This window comes from Pristiophorus japonicus, chromosome 10, assembly GCF_044704955.1.
Source record: "Pristiophorus japonicus isolate sPriJap1 chromosome 10, sPriJap1.hap1, whole genome shotgun sequence".
Classification (NCBI taxonomy): domain Eukaryota; kingdom Metazoa; phylum Chordata; class Chondrichthyes; family Pristiophoridae; genus Pristiophorus; species Pristiophorus japonicus.
The window spans coordinates 153,494,114-153,511,627 of NC_091986.1; the positions used below are offsets into that span (position 1 = coordinate 153,494,114).

A 17,514-nucleotide genomic window follows, 5' to 3' on the forward strand; every position below is an offset into this window, starting at 1 on the left:
AAAGAAGGAAAGAGAGGTAGAGAGGCAGAGAGGTGTAGGGAGGGGAGTTCCATAAAAACATAAGAAATAGGAGCAGGAGAAGGCCATTTGCCCCTCGAGCCTGCTCCGCCATTTAATAAGATCATGGCTGATCTGATTTTGGGCTCAGCTCCACTTCCCTGCCTGCTCCCCATAACCTGTCCCTCCCTTATCGTTCAAAAATGTGTCTATCTCCACCTTAAATATATTCAATAACCCAGCCTCCATAGCTCTCTGGAGCAGAGAATTCCACAGATTTACTCTTCATAAAGTCTAGCCTTTTTACGTACTTTACTTAGAATGTTACAGCTCAGAAACAGGCCATTCGGCCCAAAGGTCTATTACCAGTGTTTATGCTCCACACAAGCCGCCTCCTACCTTACCTCAACTCACCCTATCAACATATCTTGTATTCCTTTCTCCCTCATGTGCTTAATTAGCTTCCCCTTAAATGTGTCTATGCTAGTCATCCCAACCACACCATGGGCTCAATTTTGGCCAGGAGTTGCTCTTTTTTTTTGGGAGTAACTTGATTTTTCTGGCATATCTTTAAAAATTCCCATTTTGCACATTCAATTTGCACCAGTGTAAGTGAGTTAGTTACGATTTTTTTAGTTTAGTTTTTTTTCTCAAAAGGGGGCATTACCAGCCACCTACGCCAGTTCTGCCCATTTAGGCAACTTTGGCCAGCTAATAGTTACTCCAGGTTTACTTAGGCCAGCATATGTGGCCACTTCAGAAAACCCTTGCGGAGAGTTAAGAAATCAGCGCAGGTAGGTACATCGGAGGCCATTCGGCCTGGGATAGGGGCGGGAAAAGAAGCGGAGAGGGCCTGCACCTAAAGCACCAAGACTTGCAAAGCACTAAACCTTGGAAACAAAATGTAGTAAGCATTCAATAACAAACAAAAAATAGAAGTAAGTCCTACCTTCATCTTAAAACTCGGCCTAGGAAGGCAAAGGGCTGGCCGGTGCGGGAGGCCACTGGACCTGTGATTGAACTCCTGACATTGGAGCACACAGAGCGGCTGCAACAAGCAAAATCACCGGACAGGCTGCAGCAAGCAAACCGAGAGGCCTCGGGGAGAGAGGAGAGGACAAAAGACCTTTGGGTGTGGTCCATATACATACCGTGGGGGGGGAGAGGAGAGAGATCTGCGAACCTGTGCTGCCTGATTTCCTGCTGTTTTGATCTTTGAAAATTTATCTAAGTATGGAGGCAATACTATCAATGCCATATCTTTTGTGAGCGTTCTGCATCATTGTATTATGTAGGAGACAATTGATTAGAGCTCATCACATCAGGAACATCAGAGCCTGTAGGCTGCTGGGCAGGAGGCCTTATCTACCTTGGCAATTTCGAATCAGGCGTTCGTATCTGGACCTGAGTGATGCAGATTGTGTCAGAAGGCTGCGTTTCTGCAGAGAAGTTATCTGAGTTGCTGAGACCAGACTTACAGCCGAGAAGCGGTAGGTGGACTGCCTTGTCAGTTGAAGTGAAGGTTACAGCTGCATTTTCCTTCTATGCCTCGAGATCGCCATCTCTCAACATGCAATACATGTCTCCATTCGTCAGGTCACGGCTGCACTGTATGCGCGGAGGAATGACTTCATCAAGTTCCCAATGACCGCCCAAGCAATCCATGACAGGGCTGTGGAGTTCTCAAGGATTGCTGGCTTCCCAAAGGTACAGGGCTGCATTGAATGTACCCATATCGCCTTGCGAGCACCTTTTGGAGGATGCCGAGCTGTTCAGGAATAGAAAAGGCTTCCACTCCATGAATGTGCAGCTCCTGCATGACAACATGCATCGCATCATGTCAGTCGATGCAAGATACCCTGGCAGCACCCATGATGCGTTCATCCTACGCAACAGCGTTATAACTGATATGTTTGAGCAGAGGTCAGAAGGGCAGAGCTGACTAGTGGGAGACAAAGGGTACGGCCTCGCCACCTGGCTCATGACGCCCCTACGCGTAACCTGGACAGAAGCTGACCATCAATACAACATGTCGCACATAATGACACGCGACATCATTGGGCCCAAATTTGGCCCACCCGTTTTTTCGGCGCACTCACGTAAGATGCACCAACTTGCTAGGATAAAAATGGCGCCAAAATGTTGTCCCCGGATTCTGGCTGCTCTGTGGCCCCTCCCATGGCTTGGCGCGGCGTGGCAGTTCAATTAGGGGGCAGAGCTAGGGCCCTGCACTTAAGAGTACCGGCAGCTCAACATGTGCGCACTGGAGGTTTTGCGCATGCGCAGTAGCTCCTCTGCAGCGTGGGACCCGATGTCCTGCACCTATCCCCGGCCGAGTGGCCTCCCAGCTGGCCCGCTGACTTCCCGGTAGGACTTAAGTTTTTTATTTATTTATTATTGATGTTTGTGCTTTGTTTAGTGAGGAGAGTTTTGATTGGGGTGGGGGGGGGGGGGTGTGGGGGGCAGAGGAGGAAGAGGAGAAGAGCTTTGATCCGATGGGGGAGAGTTTTAGGCGGGGGGGGGGCGGTGATAACTGTATAGCCAGTAATTTTAATGAGCTTACTCAAGACTTTCCTTAACCCTGTTGATGAAAATACTTTCCTACATAAGAACATAGGAATCACGAGGGGAGAATTGCAATTTCTAAGATAGCCCGTTCTCCACCAGTTGCTCCTAAAAATCAGGCGCAAATCATGTGGAAACTTGGGCCCTGGATGTGGACGTATTGTGTACTGCAACTGCAGAGTTAATAATAAACAGAACCAGGCTGTTCCGGAGGCTTCCGACAGAGCTGCATGCCATGTTAGGAGCTGTGTGTGCTGTGCTCTGTGAATATATCACACTTATAAAGTTGTAAATTTACATAACTTACAAAAAACTTTCAATTTGAAAACAGTTACAACAGTAACATCAACAACAACAGCAGCAAAGAAAGGCTGCACCCATCTCTCCTCCCCCGTAGTGTAACACTGCCCGCCGCACTTGGTTTTGGACTCTGCCACCCCTGCTGCAGGTGGTGGCGCAGTGTATTTGGGCTTGGCACCAAGCTTAGCCCTTCTAACATCTCGGTGAATGTGCACTTTTTCAGGGGGGTCAAGCGTTAATATGGAGGGCCCAGCTTTGATCTCTTCAGAGGCTCGTGTGGGGATTGCAGTGGGAGTGGCAATTGATTCTGTCAATGGTGCATGGCCTGGGTCTGTTCCCTTATTGCAGCAGCTAACTCACACATGCCCTCCCTCATAGCTTGTGTCATTGCCAGTGTCGTCCTTTTCACTACCTCCGACATTCCCTCCCTGGTGGACACTATTCTCTCACTGATGTTCCCGGACATCAATTCCATTTCCCATGCCATTACTGTTACTTCTCCCGACAGTCCTGCTACCTCATCACTCACCCCACTAATGGTGTCCACGAGTGATCGGGTATGGTCAATGCTCTCCCTACTCAATGCCATGATCTAAACCACATCTGTTGCATCCTGCATCTCAGGAGAGCGTGGTCAATTTCTCCTTCCCCTCACCCTGGATCTGCCTCGCGGCACTCCAGTGGGAGGCACAGGCTGAGACGCTGAAGCCTTGGGTGTTCCATGCTGCATCCCAGCACCACTGGGACCCTCAACCTCGGACACTGGGAAACCATGGAATGTCGCACCAGAGCTCAAACGGCTAATCATGGACTGGCTGAAACCAAGGAATGTTACATCAGAACTCAAACCACTAGTCACAGAAGGGGCTCCCAATGCCAACTCCATTAACGTGACCTCCTCCATATTCAGTACAACAGTGTCCCCATCATCCATCTTCATCCTCTTTCCCCCCCCATGTTGGTCTGGAGGGTTGGCTTGGAAGATGTTCTCGTGCTGAGGCTTGTCTGCATCTGAATCTTCTTTGGATCTTCACGATTGGCATAAGGTTCTGCAAAATAAAACAGAACAGTCAAATAGATAACAGCAGAGGAGGGGGCAGGATGGGTGGCATGAGTAGGCTCACATAGCAGGCCAGGCAGCAGTTTGATTTTGAAGGGCCACGATGAATTTTCAGGACTTGCCCTCTCCCTCATGTGTGGGCCCAGCTTGTGCAGGACTGATTGTTTTTCTCCAGGCAGGACCCATCCATGCAGCGACCCTCTCTTCCAAGGGTGTTGGCAGGCTTCCTCCTGTTCGGTTTCCTTCCCTTTTGTTGTGGGACAATTTCTTCCGCAAAGATGAAAATGCAACTTTTTAGAGAGGGTGTGTTTCTGCTGGGTGGGACATATATAGCTGGTCACATTTACATTTACAATTACAATTGCAATTGCATTGAATAAATGAAAATATTACTTACACTAACTAACTACTTGACCAAGGTCCTGCCATTTCTTTTTACACTAGCTTCCAGATCTCTTGGTATTCACCAATGCGCAAAAATCTACTGCAACTTGGTTCCAGCGTCTCTTCATTTCTTTGGCACTTTTGTGCGACCTCTGCTGGTATCCAACTCCTGCCATCTGTTCTTAATGACATTAACTAGTATCTCCAATTTGTCATGAAAGAAATTCTTCGTTCTTGGTGCACGTTGCATTGCTGTATTGCTGCAGCTGCTCTGAGACACTCTCGGCACTTTTCCAATGCTCTTAGACACAGTGATTTTTCCAAACACACTTGTCTTTATTTTGCATGCAGTAATGATTTTCAGAAATACAGCGCTCCTTCTGGCACTTTTGTAGGCATGCAGCACTGATTTTAACACCAGAGCACTGCTTCTTGAATTCAGCAGTTAATTTCGTTCCACAGCACTCCTGGCACCAAAACACAAGCAGCTATGTATCTCTTTAAAAATGGCCGATTGCCAACTTTCAGCGCTACTGTGCATGTGCGGACGTCGGCACTGGACTCTACTGCACATGTGCAGACATAATGGCACTGTTTTGGGTGCAGGGCGCTGGCTCCACCCCTGACTCGACTGGCCACGCTGCGCGACCACAAGGAGGAGGCCAGACAGTGGCCAAAGTGGGGAGGAATTTTTTTCGGCGCATTACAGAACGGAGAAAAGCGCGCATCTCCAGTAAGTGTGCAAAAAAAAAGGGGTGGGCCAAAATTGAGTCCCATGTGTATATTGTAGGCATAAAGTGCATCCGAGAGGGCGCTGAGCACCTCGAGTCTCAACGTCGAGAGCATGCAGAAATCAAGCCCAGACAGCGGAAAGAGCGTGCAGCAAACCAGTCCCACCCACCCCTTCCCTCAACGACTATCTGTCCCATCTGTGACAGAGTCTGTGGCTCTCGTATTAGACTGTTCAACCACCAAAAAACTCACTTCAGGAGTGAAAGCAAGTCTTCCTCGATTCCGAGGGACTGCCTATGATGATAATGATAAACAAATTGCATGCTAAAAAATTTTAAAATAAACATTTGGAATACAGGTTGAACCTCTGTTATCCAGAACTCCCTTATCCAGAACCAGCCCTCGTTTGGAACCATTCCCAGCCACCGGGTGGCGCATGCGCAGTACTCTGACATGAACAAATTGAAGTCCTTCCTCGCTGCCGATTCCTGCAATTGCTGGCCTGACCCCACCGCCATACCGCCACCCCCCCCCCCCCCCCACCCCATGATCTCTACTGCACTCCCAGCCCCAAGCAAGCCAGCCAGCCCCGATATCCCCTTGCTCAGCACCTGTACCATCCAATTTAATGTGACCACCCTCGTCCGGGAAAATCCCTTATCTGGATCAAGCCAGGTCCCGAGGGTTCCGGATAAGGGAGGTTCAACTTGTACAAAAATAAGTCATCATTGAGCATCATCAAGTATGCATGTTGCATAAGAACAAAGGTTTTAGCATGATAATTTACTGGGTTAAGTTAGTAACCATGCCCAAAGTTTCCATGGTAATTACATTTTTGTCAGTACCTGACAAAAAGTATACCAGATATGGTTTCTTTTTATAAAAAAGTTATTTTTGACACTTCATTTGTGAAATGTGTGTGCCAAAGATGCACAATTATTGAATATAGTGATGAAATTTTGTTGAATTTGGTTTTATGTTAAATAACAAAGCATATTTTATTTTGGGAAGTAGAGAAGCAGTGTTGCTTGGAGCATAGGCACTCAAACAATTTGCATTCCATTCTGAGGGCTAAGGACAATAAAAAATGTGCAATTTTGACATCGACCTGTTGCACTATGATTCTTGTGTACCTATACATATGGCCATTTCCTACACAAGGCTTATCTTTGTCTTAATCTACATTGGTGTTGCTTTCTGCCAATGGATTGGGCTGCTGCTGGATGGTACATGATGCTGGCTGTACAGTTACACTGGGGCCAGATGTTTCAGGAAGATCTACAGTTAGGGCCACAAGAATGGTTCAAATAAAAATAAATTAATGTTGGTACTGTATCTTGTTGCATTTTCTGTGTCTCCCATTTTGATTCAGCAACACTGAAAGAGCCACAGACTGTTCATACACTACAAAGACAAAGATTAGCAATAGATGGGCTCAAGAAATGATCAGTGAAAAATCCAATTTTAATTTCTAAATTCAAATGCGAGAAAATAGGTTGTAAGCTGAAAGATTGAATAAAGTGAACAAAATAACTGAAAATTAATCAAAGGATAAACCCAAAATTTTAAATCGCAACTTAGCTGAAAATAACCCAAAATAATGGATTGGATGTTCTGAATTGCTTAAGATATTCACTGACTAGGCACAAAATCACCGAAGTCAGATTATCTAATTACAGCATGATGTGCTTACACAGGCGAAATACATAATAAATGTGGACATAGGAAATGATGATGGAAGAAGATTGGCGCAATAAGTGTGGCAGCAAGTAGTGCAGACACTGTGCAAACGCAAGATTCTTGTGCTGTAGTTTGTCAATAAAGTTTGCACGGGATATTCTCTCTTCATTCTGTTAATCGTTGATGCTAAGTTAGCTGTTAAACGTGATCTTCACAGTGTCAGTCTTGGCTCAGTGGTAGCAACTTTGATGATCCAAGGATCATAAAACACCCAAACAGATTGCTGGACACTTCGTTCGTTCGTTCGTCAGGATGTAGGAATAATTTATGTGAAAGCGCAAAATTCTACATAGGATATGCGACACAGAAACAGGCAATTTGGCCCAACCAGTTGAGCCTCCTCCTATCTTTCCTAATCTTAAATCGATCAGCGTAACCCTTTATTCCCTTCTCCCTCATATGTTTGGCTAGCCTCCCCTTAAATGCATCATTCTGGTCAATGTTGTTTTTATTCTACTGCAGATTATGCTGTCTTTGCCCCACTCCACCTCCAGTTTACAGCTATAACACTTCAAAGAGTTTGTTTTAAAGTACAAATGACAGGTGAATAACCACTCACTTTTTTTTTAGGTAAACAATGGAACCTGTGAAGATATGGCCATGAATGACATAAGAATCAGTGAAGTGTATGGATCTTCCAGCCATCCTGTAAATGGTGAATAAAACTGAATTAGTTAATATTTTATTAGTTCAAAATATTTGCAATCATTCAATATACTGTGGCCAATAGAGTACTTTTATTTGGAAAAGTGTGATTTCATTTTTTTTTTTACACGATAACTAAGGAGTTCAGTTTGTTACAAGAAAATCTAGCTACCTACATTTTTTGTCATTCCTGAATGCAAGAAGTATTTGCTTTTGGATTTGTACAGTTCATGATAAAAAATAAGAGTACATTTATTTTGGCTTGGAAAATATTAAGCACTACATTGAAACATCTATATAGGATAGCAGGAAAGAAGCTGCCAAACATCTATGTAAAGGGCTGATTTTAAAGAAATTGAATTGCAACACTTTGTTAATTTAAGTATTTCAGAGGTTGATAAATATTTTTGAAATTGTATTCATACAGTTTTATGTTAAATATATTTAGTTAGTTAGCTTTTCAATAAATGAGCTCCTGATGCTATTTTTTTCCACTTAAGATGCAAAATAATAACTGATTTGAAAAATACTTTAGATGAATTGCTAAATTTTATATTTTAAAATGAAGTGTAAAATGTAATGTAGTTCTAACTATTGTCAAATATGAATATTTTATTTCAAGATTCGTGGGTGTCACTGTCATCTTCATTCCCCACAAATCGTAAACTGAATGTTTCAGATTCTGTTGTGCCTATGGCGCCTCTTTCAAAGCCAGTCTTCCAGTCCTCTGGACTTCAGCAACAAGCTAAGCCATCTGTGAAAGTCATTTGCGCTCACTGCAAAAAGCCATTACAGAAAGGTCAAACAGCATACCAGAGAAAAGGCTCATCTTACCTCTTCTGCTCTACTACTTGCTTGTCATCGTTTTCTCATAAACCAGCCCCAAAGAAACTGTGTACTACATGCAAAAAGTAAGAAACTATTTTTTGTGTTGCATGTATTAAAAGCTGTCATCCTCTGTAGAATTGACGTTGTGGAAGCAGTTTTGCAGATTTACTTGCAGCATACAATTTTGATTCACGATATGTTGCAAATTGTGACCAGAGTACCAAACATAATTGTCTAGAATTTGCTGGAGCGAACATCTCGCGGCATGCGCTGTTAAACTTTATCCCTCGCCCTCCAGTTCAAAAAAATTTGTGCTGGAAGTATGAATTGATGAGGGGCAGTGGGGCATCTGGGATCTTGGTAAACAATAGAACCATGAGATTTAAGGACTGTGAAAGAAACTGAGGAAGGCCAGTGAAGGAAATAGGGTAACTTAGTGTCAAATTGGATATAGAAAGAGAAATATGGAGGAAAAGAAAGATTGGATTGAGAGAAGAAAAGAGACAAAGGAAAAGTAGGAAAAAAAAGTAATAGTCTCTAGGAACAATTTACTACCTGCAGGAATGAGACTCCGCAGTTTTTGTTGCTCCCTTTCTGAGCCAGAGAGGTTGAGTGGCATTGCAGGAACATAAATCTAATTAAAAAGGTACTTGTGCTATTGACTTTCTGCGGCGCTTAATGGCACTTAATGTGCAAATGCAGCAGTTTCTTGAAACCAGTGGCGAGGTTAAGTCAAGTTATTGTTTTTGTGGTGCAAATCAACACCAACTTATATTTATATAGCGCCTTTAATGTAATAAAATGTCCCAAGGTGCTTCACAGGAGTGTTACCCCAAAAAAATCAGCTAGTAACTTGTGGTGATTTGCAATTCATGGGGTATCCCTTCCTTGTCCAAGTTGCTGGAAGATCTACACATTAATAACGGCGTGTGCGTTAAACTTGCAATTATTTTGGCAGCAAATTATGGCCCATTGTTTAGTAGTTATTCCATTTAACAGTTCAGTTTAGTGAATGATTGGCTAATATGTAAATCTGATTGCCCAGCTAACGATGCAATTTTAATAACATTTTACCGAAATGCTTTCTGGCTGCAGGTGTGTGAAGTTTAGGTGATCCTGGGAAATTATGCAGATTGCTACCTCATGAATAATACTTCCTTGGAGAATTTTTAGCATATATTGAAATGCAATGATATATTTGTTATAAAAGCTACATTTCTTTTAAAATGATTTGCTTGGTGCACACCAGTGCAAGTTATGTGACATGCTTTTTTTATTACAAACCTAGTGGATTTCCAGTACCATTGCTCACTGTATGTCAGTTGCTGTACTGTTTTACAATAACAGAGACATTATAAATGTATTATTCTGTAAGGTGGAGATCTATGCTTTTAAGACCAAAAAGTCCAACTGTTGTTAGACTCTGGTCAGATTTTAATTGTTCTTTGAACAGAAAACTTTGCCTGTCAGTTTCAACTGAAGGTTAAATGTGCAACTCAGAAATCGTCGGTATTTTTAAATTATTTTGCATTTATAACCGTGTCTGACATACTATTTTTAATGTATTATTAGCCAATCTCCCATGGTGTTGCTCATGGTGAGTCAGGATGCACTGTTTTAAACAACAGAAGTGCTATGCAATGTAATAAACTGTTTTATCTGGACTGCTGATTTACAGTGACTGAACAGATCAAATTCAATTTTCATTGCATGGCATTTTAAAATTTCTTCTAGTGTTTTCAAGATCAAAATTTTGCTATTGTCTATTTTTCTTTCAAAAGTATAGCACCTTTCATGACCTCAGTGTGTCCCATAGTGCTTTACAGCCAGTTAAGTACTCTTGAAGTGTGGTCACTGTTGTAATCTATGAAATGTGGCAGCCAATTTGCACACAGCAAGGTCCCACAAACAGCATTGTGATGATGATCAGAATCTGTAAATTCACTGATGTTGGTTAAGGGATAAATATTGGCCAGGGCATTGGGAGAACTCTGCTGCTCTTCTTCGAAAAAGTGCCGTGGGATCGTATACATCCACCTGAGAGGACAGATAGGACCTTGGTTAAATGTCTCATCCGAAAGTGCTGCATTGGAGTGTCTGCCTAGATTTTGTGCTCGTCTCGAGTGGAACCTGAGCCCGCAACCTTCTGATTTGGAGGCGAGAGTGCTACCATTGAGCCAAGGCTTACACCCAGTACAAGGGGGTGGGGAGGCCAAGGGGTTCCTGATGTCTGGCAGAAAAATGAGGGGAGATAAAAGGAGAGAAATGTAAAGATTCCACTCTTCGTGTCTGTCCCTAGAACAGTCAGTAGGCACATGGTTAATTTAATAAACAATGCATTATAGACGAGACCTATTTATTACATTGTTTTGAACATTAAATAGTTCAAAAATTCATGTTTTATGCCGTTTCTGTAGTTTGATACACACAACTCATTTATTTTTACCTTTGAACCCCAAAATGCTTTACTGACGCTTGCAAACGGCAAGTTCCCCAATGAACATCGAGTCGTGCTATTGGTTGTAAGAATTTGTAACGCTTAGCCCCAGAAAAATGAATAACCTTGATTAAAGTCCCAACGCTCACTTTTTAAATCATCAGTGTTTAATGACTTCACACTACAGCAATTGACTGCATGGGAGCAGAGCTTCGTGCTGAGTGAATTTTTGACTCAAAAAGAAACTATATTTCAAGCCAAACTGGGTGGGGAGAAGCTTGTCATAACTAACAGACCACACCAATCGGGGAGAACAGCAAAGCCAACACATTAATCCAAATTCACCTGGCAGTTAAGTTTAAAATCATTTGGGAGAGAAACAAAATACTGTGGTAGTCTGGGCAAAGACATTTTGACTTTTCCATTGAGAAAAATATATATCTTTTTGAAATAAATGTTCACTTTATTCCTAAGTATAAACAAAATTGGTACTGTTAATCACCCATATGTTTGTCTGGTTGTAGTTCACGATAGATTACGGTTTAAATATAAAACATAACTGGAAAAAAAAATTAATTTGCCCTCTATTGTTTTGAATTAATTTGGCAAAACAAAAAGTCACAAATCCTATTTCGGATTGAGCAGAGACCATCTTCTATTTCCACTGAGAATCCTACTGATGCATGCTGTGAAATTGTGCAAACGGTACACGCTTAGACTACAGCATCTACCCTCAGCTGGCTAGCTTTAGGAAACATAGGAACTTGAAGCCAGTCTTTTGAAAAAGGCCAAAATCTTCAAATAAAAACATTAATGAAGCGATTTAAAATATATGAAAGACTATATAATAGGCATCTCTAATAAGGATACTGCGTAATGAGTCATTTTTGTTCTTTTAGAAATTCCAATTTAAACCAGTACCCCAAACTGTCTTTATGTTGCATTCATAAACAATTCAGGGCTGGCCCCACTGGCATTGTTTTTTTTTTTCTTTTCTTGCACAAGTAGATCCCAATTATTTAAGGTTGCTTCCCCTGAAAATTATGATCTAATAGTTTTAGTCAGTTCCTATTTTATACTTTAAAAACCTTGAAAGCAGTTTAGTTGAAAATGTATTGGATAGGTTTGTAACAACACTAGTATTTTGTAAGAGAGGCGCGAAGACTTCATTGTGTCTCTGTTTGTGACATCATATATCCCTCCATTACTTTTTCCATCTTAAAATGTAATTTAAAAAAAAAAATAGTGATGTGCTATACTAATGAGACTTGTACTCCTATTTCGCAGAGAGATAACTAATACGAAGGGAACAATTGTTGCACAAGTTGATTCCAGTGAAACATTCCAGGAATTTTGCAGTACGTCCTGCTTATCTTTTTATGAAGAGAAACAAAAAGCTCCAGCACATACAAGTCATGTTACCCAAGGAAATTATGGGAAATGTACCATTTGTGGCAAAATGACTGAGGTATACTTTCTGTCTTTTATTTTTCTTCCAAACTGTTGCATTTGAATTCTCTTACAAGTAGTGTGAAAACAGCTGAGCTACCTGGTTTGATTTGACATGTAGTTTAAGGTCACCTACCAGTTTGAATTGTTATTTACATAGAATATACAGCACAGAAACAGGCCATTCAGCCCAACCAGTCCATGCTGATGTTTATGCTCCACTTGAGCCGCCTCCCATCCTTCGTCATCTAACTCTTATCAGCATAACTCTCTATTCCCTTCTCCCTCATTATCTAGCCTCCCCTTAAATACATCTATACAATTTGCTTCAACCACTCCGTGGTAGCAAGTTTCACATTCTCACCACTCTAGGTAAAGACATTTCTTCTGAATTCTCTATTTGATTTCTTGGTGACTATCTTATGTTGATGAGTCTAATTTTTCTCTTCACAAATGAAAACATTCTCTATATCTACTCTTATCAAAACCTTTCAAGAGTAAAAAGCGACCCAGCTATTCATCCTTGCTTGATGTATATACCCTCGCATTTCTGGTCTCATCCTTGTAAATCTGTTTTGCACCCCCTCCAGTGCCTCTATCTTTTTTATAATATGGCAACCAGAACTGTACACAGTACTCCCAAGTATGGTCTAACCAAGGTTTGATACAAATTTAGCATAACTTATCTACTTTTCAATTCTATCCCTCTAGAAATAAACCCTACTGCGTGGTTTGCATTTTTTTTAAACATTTTAAAAGGCCTTTTAACCTGTGTCGCTACTTTTAGTGACTTGTGTATTTGTACTCTCCAGATCCCTTTGCTCCTCTGTCATATTTAGATTCTTAATTTTCTTACCAAAATATATTGCCTCACAATTGTGTTGAAATTAATTTGCCAATTATATGCCCATTCTGCATGCTTATTAATGCCATCTTGTAATTTGTTGCAATCCTCCTCAGTATTGACTAATCCCCCACCCCCAATTTATCATCATCTGCAAATTTAAAAATTGTGTTTTTGATTCCAAAGTCTCAATCATTAATATAAATTGTGAACAACAGTGTACCCAGCACTGATCGTTGTGGGACCCCCACTTTCTACCTTCTACCACTCTGAATAGCTACCTTTTACTTTCTGCTTTCTGTCTTGTAGCCAGCTAGCTATTCTGCTACTTGTCCCCTGACTCCGCATGTTCTGACCTTATTCATTAGTCTATTATATGGCACCCTATCGAAGGCTTTTTGGAAATCTAGATAAATTACATCTATTGCATTATCCTCATCTACTCTCTATCTTACCCCTTCAAAGAATTCATTGAGGTTGGTCTAGCGAGTTTTTCCCTTTTGAAATCCATGCTGAAATCTATTCATTATTATATTTTTGTTTTCTAGAGTGTCATGTTTCGGCCTGAGTTGCACCTGTTTTTTTTGGAGCAACTAGTTTAGAATGGAGTATCTTAGAAATTGCAATTCTCGGCATTTAGTTTGCTCCAGTTCTAGTCAGTTAGAACAGTTTTTTTTCAAAGGGGGGCGTGTCTGGCCACTTACACCTGTTTTGCAAGTTTAGGCAGTAAAAACTTACTCCAAACTAACTTAGAATGGAGTAAATGTAAATTTTTGTACACTCAGAGAAACCTTGCCTACACTTACAAATCAGGCGTAGGTTACAAATCAGGTGTAGGAAATGAGAGATTAGAGGGGGGGAGGGGGAGAGGGAAGGGAAGTAATTAAATTTTACAAGCATTCAACAGTCTCACTTATACAAATAAAGAGTCATCCTGAATAAATAATTATAAATAAAGCAAATAAAAAATACATCGAATTTTGCTACCTGTGTGAAGCAGCAGCAGCCTTCGAGCTGCGGAGCTTCAGGCCGTTCATCCAGGAGACAGGTGGCATCAGCCCAACAATGGCAGCAAGCAGCCTTCGAGCTGCGGTGCTTCAGGCCGTTCATCCAGGAGACGGGTGGCATCAGTCGAACGATGGCAGTCCAAGACAGCAGCAAGCAGCCTTCGAGCTGCGGAGCTTGAGGCCATTCGGCCAGGAAACGGGCGGCGTCAGGCCACCCACAGAGATGGCAGCAAGCAGCCTTCGAGCTGCGGAGCTTGAGGCCATTCGGCCAGGAAACGGGCGGCGTCAGGCCACCCACAGAGATGGCAGCAAGCAGCCTTCGAGCTGCGGAGCTTGAGGCCATTCGGCCAGGAAACGGGCGGCGTCAGGCCACCCACAGAGATGGCAGCAAGCAGCTTTCGAGCTGCGGAGCTTGAGGCCATTCGGCCAGGGCACAGAGGCGACGTCAGGCCACCCAAAGAGACAGCAGCAAGCAGCCTTCGAGCTGCGAAGCTTCAGGCCATTCAGCCAGGAGAAAGGGGAGGGACACATTTGAGGCCACACACACAGACAACGCAGCAGCCTCCACAGCTGTGAAGTTATTTTTATAGGCTGCAGGCCGTTCGGCCAGGAGACAGGGGAGGCGTATAAAACACCGGGAGGGAGAGCCAGCCAGCAAGTTTAAAAGTTAAATTTGTAATTCAAGTATGGATGCTGCATTGTCAACACCACGGATTATGCAATTGTTCGCCATCAATTCACTGCATAGGAGAGAACTGATTAGAGCTCACCGCACCAGGAACATCATAGTCCGTAGGCTGATGGGCAGAAGACCTTACCCACGTCGGCAATATCGAGCTAGGCGCTCGTACCTGGAAATGAGCGAGGCTGATTGTGTCAAAAGGCTGCGTTTCCGCAGAGAAGTTGTCGTTGAGATCTGTGATATGCTGAGAGCAGATTTGCAGCCCAGAAGCAGAACGCCGACTGCCGTGTCTGTTGAAGTGAAGGTAACAGCTGCACTTGCCTTCTATGCCTTGGGATCGTTTCAGGCTACAACTGGAGATGTGTGCGCCATCTCTCAACGTGCAATACATGCCTGCGTTTACCAGGTCACGGCTGAACTGTATGCACAGAGGAATGACTTCTTCAAGTTCCCAATGACCGCACAAGCAATGCATGACAGGGTTGTGGGCTTCTTCAGGATTGCTGGCTTCCCAAAGGTACAGGGCTGCATTGATTGTACCTACATCGCCTTGCGAGCACCTGTGGAGGATTCCGAGCAGTACAGGAATAGAAAAGGTTTTCACTCCCATCAATGTGCAGCTCGTGTGTGACGACAAGCAGCCATGATGCGTTCATCCTACGCGACAGCGTTATATCTGACATGTTTGAGCAGCAGCCAGAAGGGCAGAGCTGGCTACTGGGAGACAAAGGGTACGGCCTGGCCACCTGGCTCATGACGCCCCTATGCGTGACACGGATGGAAGATGGCGCACATTGCGACGCGCAGCATCATAGAGACGACCATTGGCCTCTTGAAACAGCGTTTCCAATGCTTGGACCATTCCGGAGGCCACTTGCAACACTCTCCTCAGATTGTCGGTCACTTCACTGTTGTGTGCCTCATGCTTCATAACTTAGCCATCATGAGGCAGCAGGAGCTGGTAGTGGACCCAGAAGACCCACGTGAGGGGCCAGTGCCTGATAGTAATTTGGAAGAGCAGGATGAGGATGATGAAGACGATCAGGAAAGCATGCAAGTGCCTGATGCCGGAGCACGAGGTCGGAGGAGGGCCGTCCATCGTGCTCCTTTAACGATTGCTCGAGCCATGCGCCAGCAGCTCATCCGTGAACGCTTCAATTACTGATGCCTGAGGGCTCTGCGACAACTGTTGCGCATGGACATGTTTATTTTTTGGAGTTGTTCCTATGTTGTGTTGTGTTAATGGAACATGATTCAGTTTTAATGAAAAAATATTTTATTGAAAAGTTAACGTTAGTGTAATAAAATATTTGTTGTATCAAACTTTACTTTTTAATATAACTCTTTAAGATCACTTATAAACTTGTAAAGTTACAAAACTTACAAAACAATTTCAATGTGAAAAATTTTACACTCTTGATCACTTAAACTTCAAAATCACTTTTTAGGTGCAAAATTAAATAAGATACAAAATGAGAGAGCATTTACACTATAAGATCACTTAAACCACAATATCACAAGTTGTAAAGTTACAAAACAATTTCAATTTGAAAAACGTTACTACAGTTACATCAAGAACAAGAACAAAAGCAGCAAAGAAAGGCTGCAACCATCTCTCATCCACATCTCAGTGAATGTTCACTTCTTCATGGGGGATACCTCTGCAGAATCCCGTTTTCTATTCAGTAAGACTGGTGGAAGGGAGAAACACCCAATGGAAAACAAGTCTTGATGCTGAAGAACAATTTTAAAAAAAACAAGTGTGAATGTTTACTTAAATCTTTGTTAACTCTCAACCACGGGTCGTTCAATATTTACATATTGAACATAAACCATTTTAAGGAAGTTTCTATTGTTTTCCCCAATGCTGCCAAGTTGTGTACATGAATTGCGCTGCTGGATCGAGGAATGAATATCTGAGAATTGCTTCTGCTACACTTTGTGTCCTACTACCTAGCTGAACAGAATTGGCAGAGTCTTGGACTAGTTGTACACTTGCTGTATCGCTGCAGTTTCATGACCTGAGACCTGAGGACTAGGGAGAATATAGAGCAGTTTGCTACATAGGCTTAAAATTCAGAAATAAAATTTAAAGGAAATTTGCCAAATATTTGAATGAATTCTTAGAAAGTAACTGTTAGAAATTGCATACAAGACCTGGCAGATAATTTACAAGTGTGCAACCTAGATAATATCAATTTGCATTTCTTTTATAGATTCGACATGAAGTGAGCTTTAAAAATTTCGTCCACAAACTTTGCAGTGATGTTTGTTTCAATAAATATAGACAAGCCAATGGACTTGTAATGAACTGCTGTGACCAGTGTGGGATATACTGTTATAATAAAGGATCTGGAAACCACTTTCTTTTCCATGATGGTCATCACAAAAGATTCTGTAGTCCCAGGTGCCTCACTGATTTTAAACAGGTAATTTGTGCACTGGCAAATATGTCCAATAATCCCTTGTAATTCAAATAATAGAACTAATTACTAGTAGCTGAAATCATAGGTGTATAAACCGAGCTGCATGTTTTGGTGAATATGTTTTAATCTGGAAAGTCTTAAGTTTTATAACCGTAAAAATATTTGGGAAGTGGCAGTATGTTTATATTCAACTGATACAATAAGGGACTAAGGTTTCTAGTGACCACTTTATCAGCATGAAAATTGATCAAAGCTAAGGGTAGTATTGTGCATTGCTGTGTTCCTTGTGTTGGTAAAAACATTATTTTGTTTCAGCAAGTTCTTGAATTTTCCATGCTGCAAGGAGGTGCCAACCTTAGGCTAGATACTCATTCACTCCCTCTCCCTCCAGCCCATGCAGAAGGAAGGAACACTTGGC

At 42.3% G+C, this 17,514-nt stretch overlaps 1 protein-coding gene across 2 annotated transcripts in view; it reads left to right on the top strand.

Moving 5' to 3' along the window:
• Positions 1-17,514, top strand: part of zmym2 (zinc finger, MYM-type 2) — a 172,936-nt gene that overhangs the window by 67,445 nt on the left and 87,977 nt on the right. For both annotated transcript variants that reach the window (XM_070892189.1, XM_070892190.1), the window contains exons 4-7: positions 7,349-7,433; positions 8,046-8,334; positions 11,976-12,156; positions 16,887-17,099. In XM_070892189.1, coding sequence (XP_070748290.1) covers positions 7,349-7,433; positions 8,046-8,334; positions 11,976-12,156; positions 16,887-17,099 — 768 coding nt within the window. The remainder of the gene's footprint in view (positions 1-7,348; positions 7,434-8,045; positions 8,335-11,975; positions 12,157-16,886; positions 17,100-17,514) is intronic.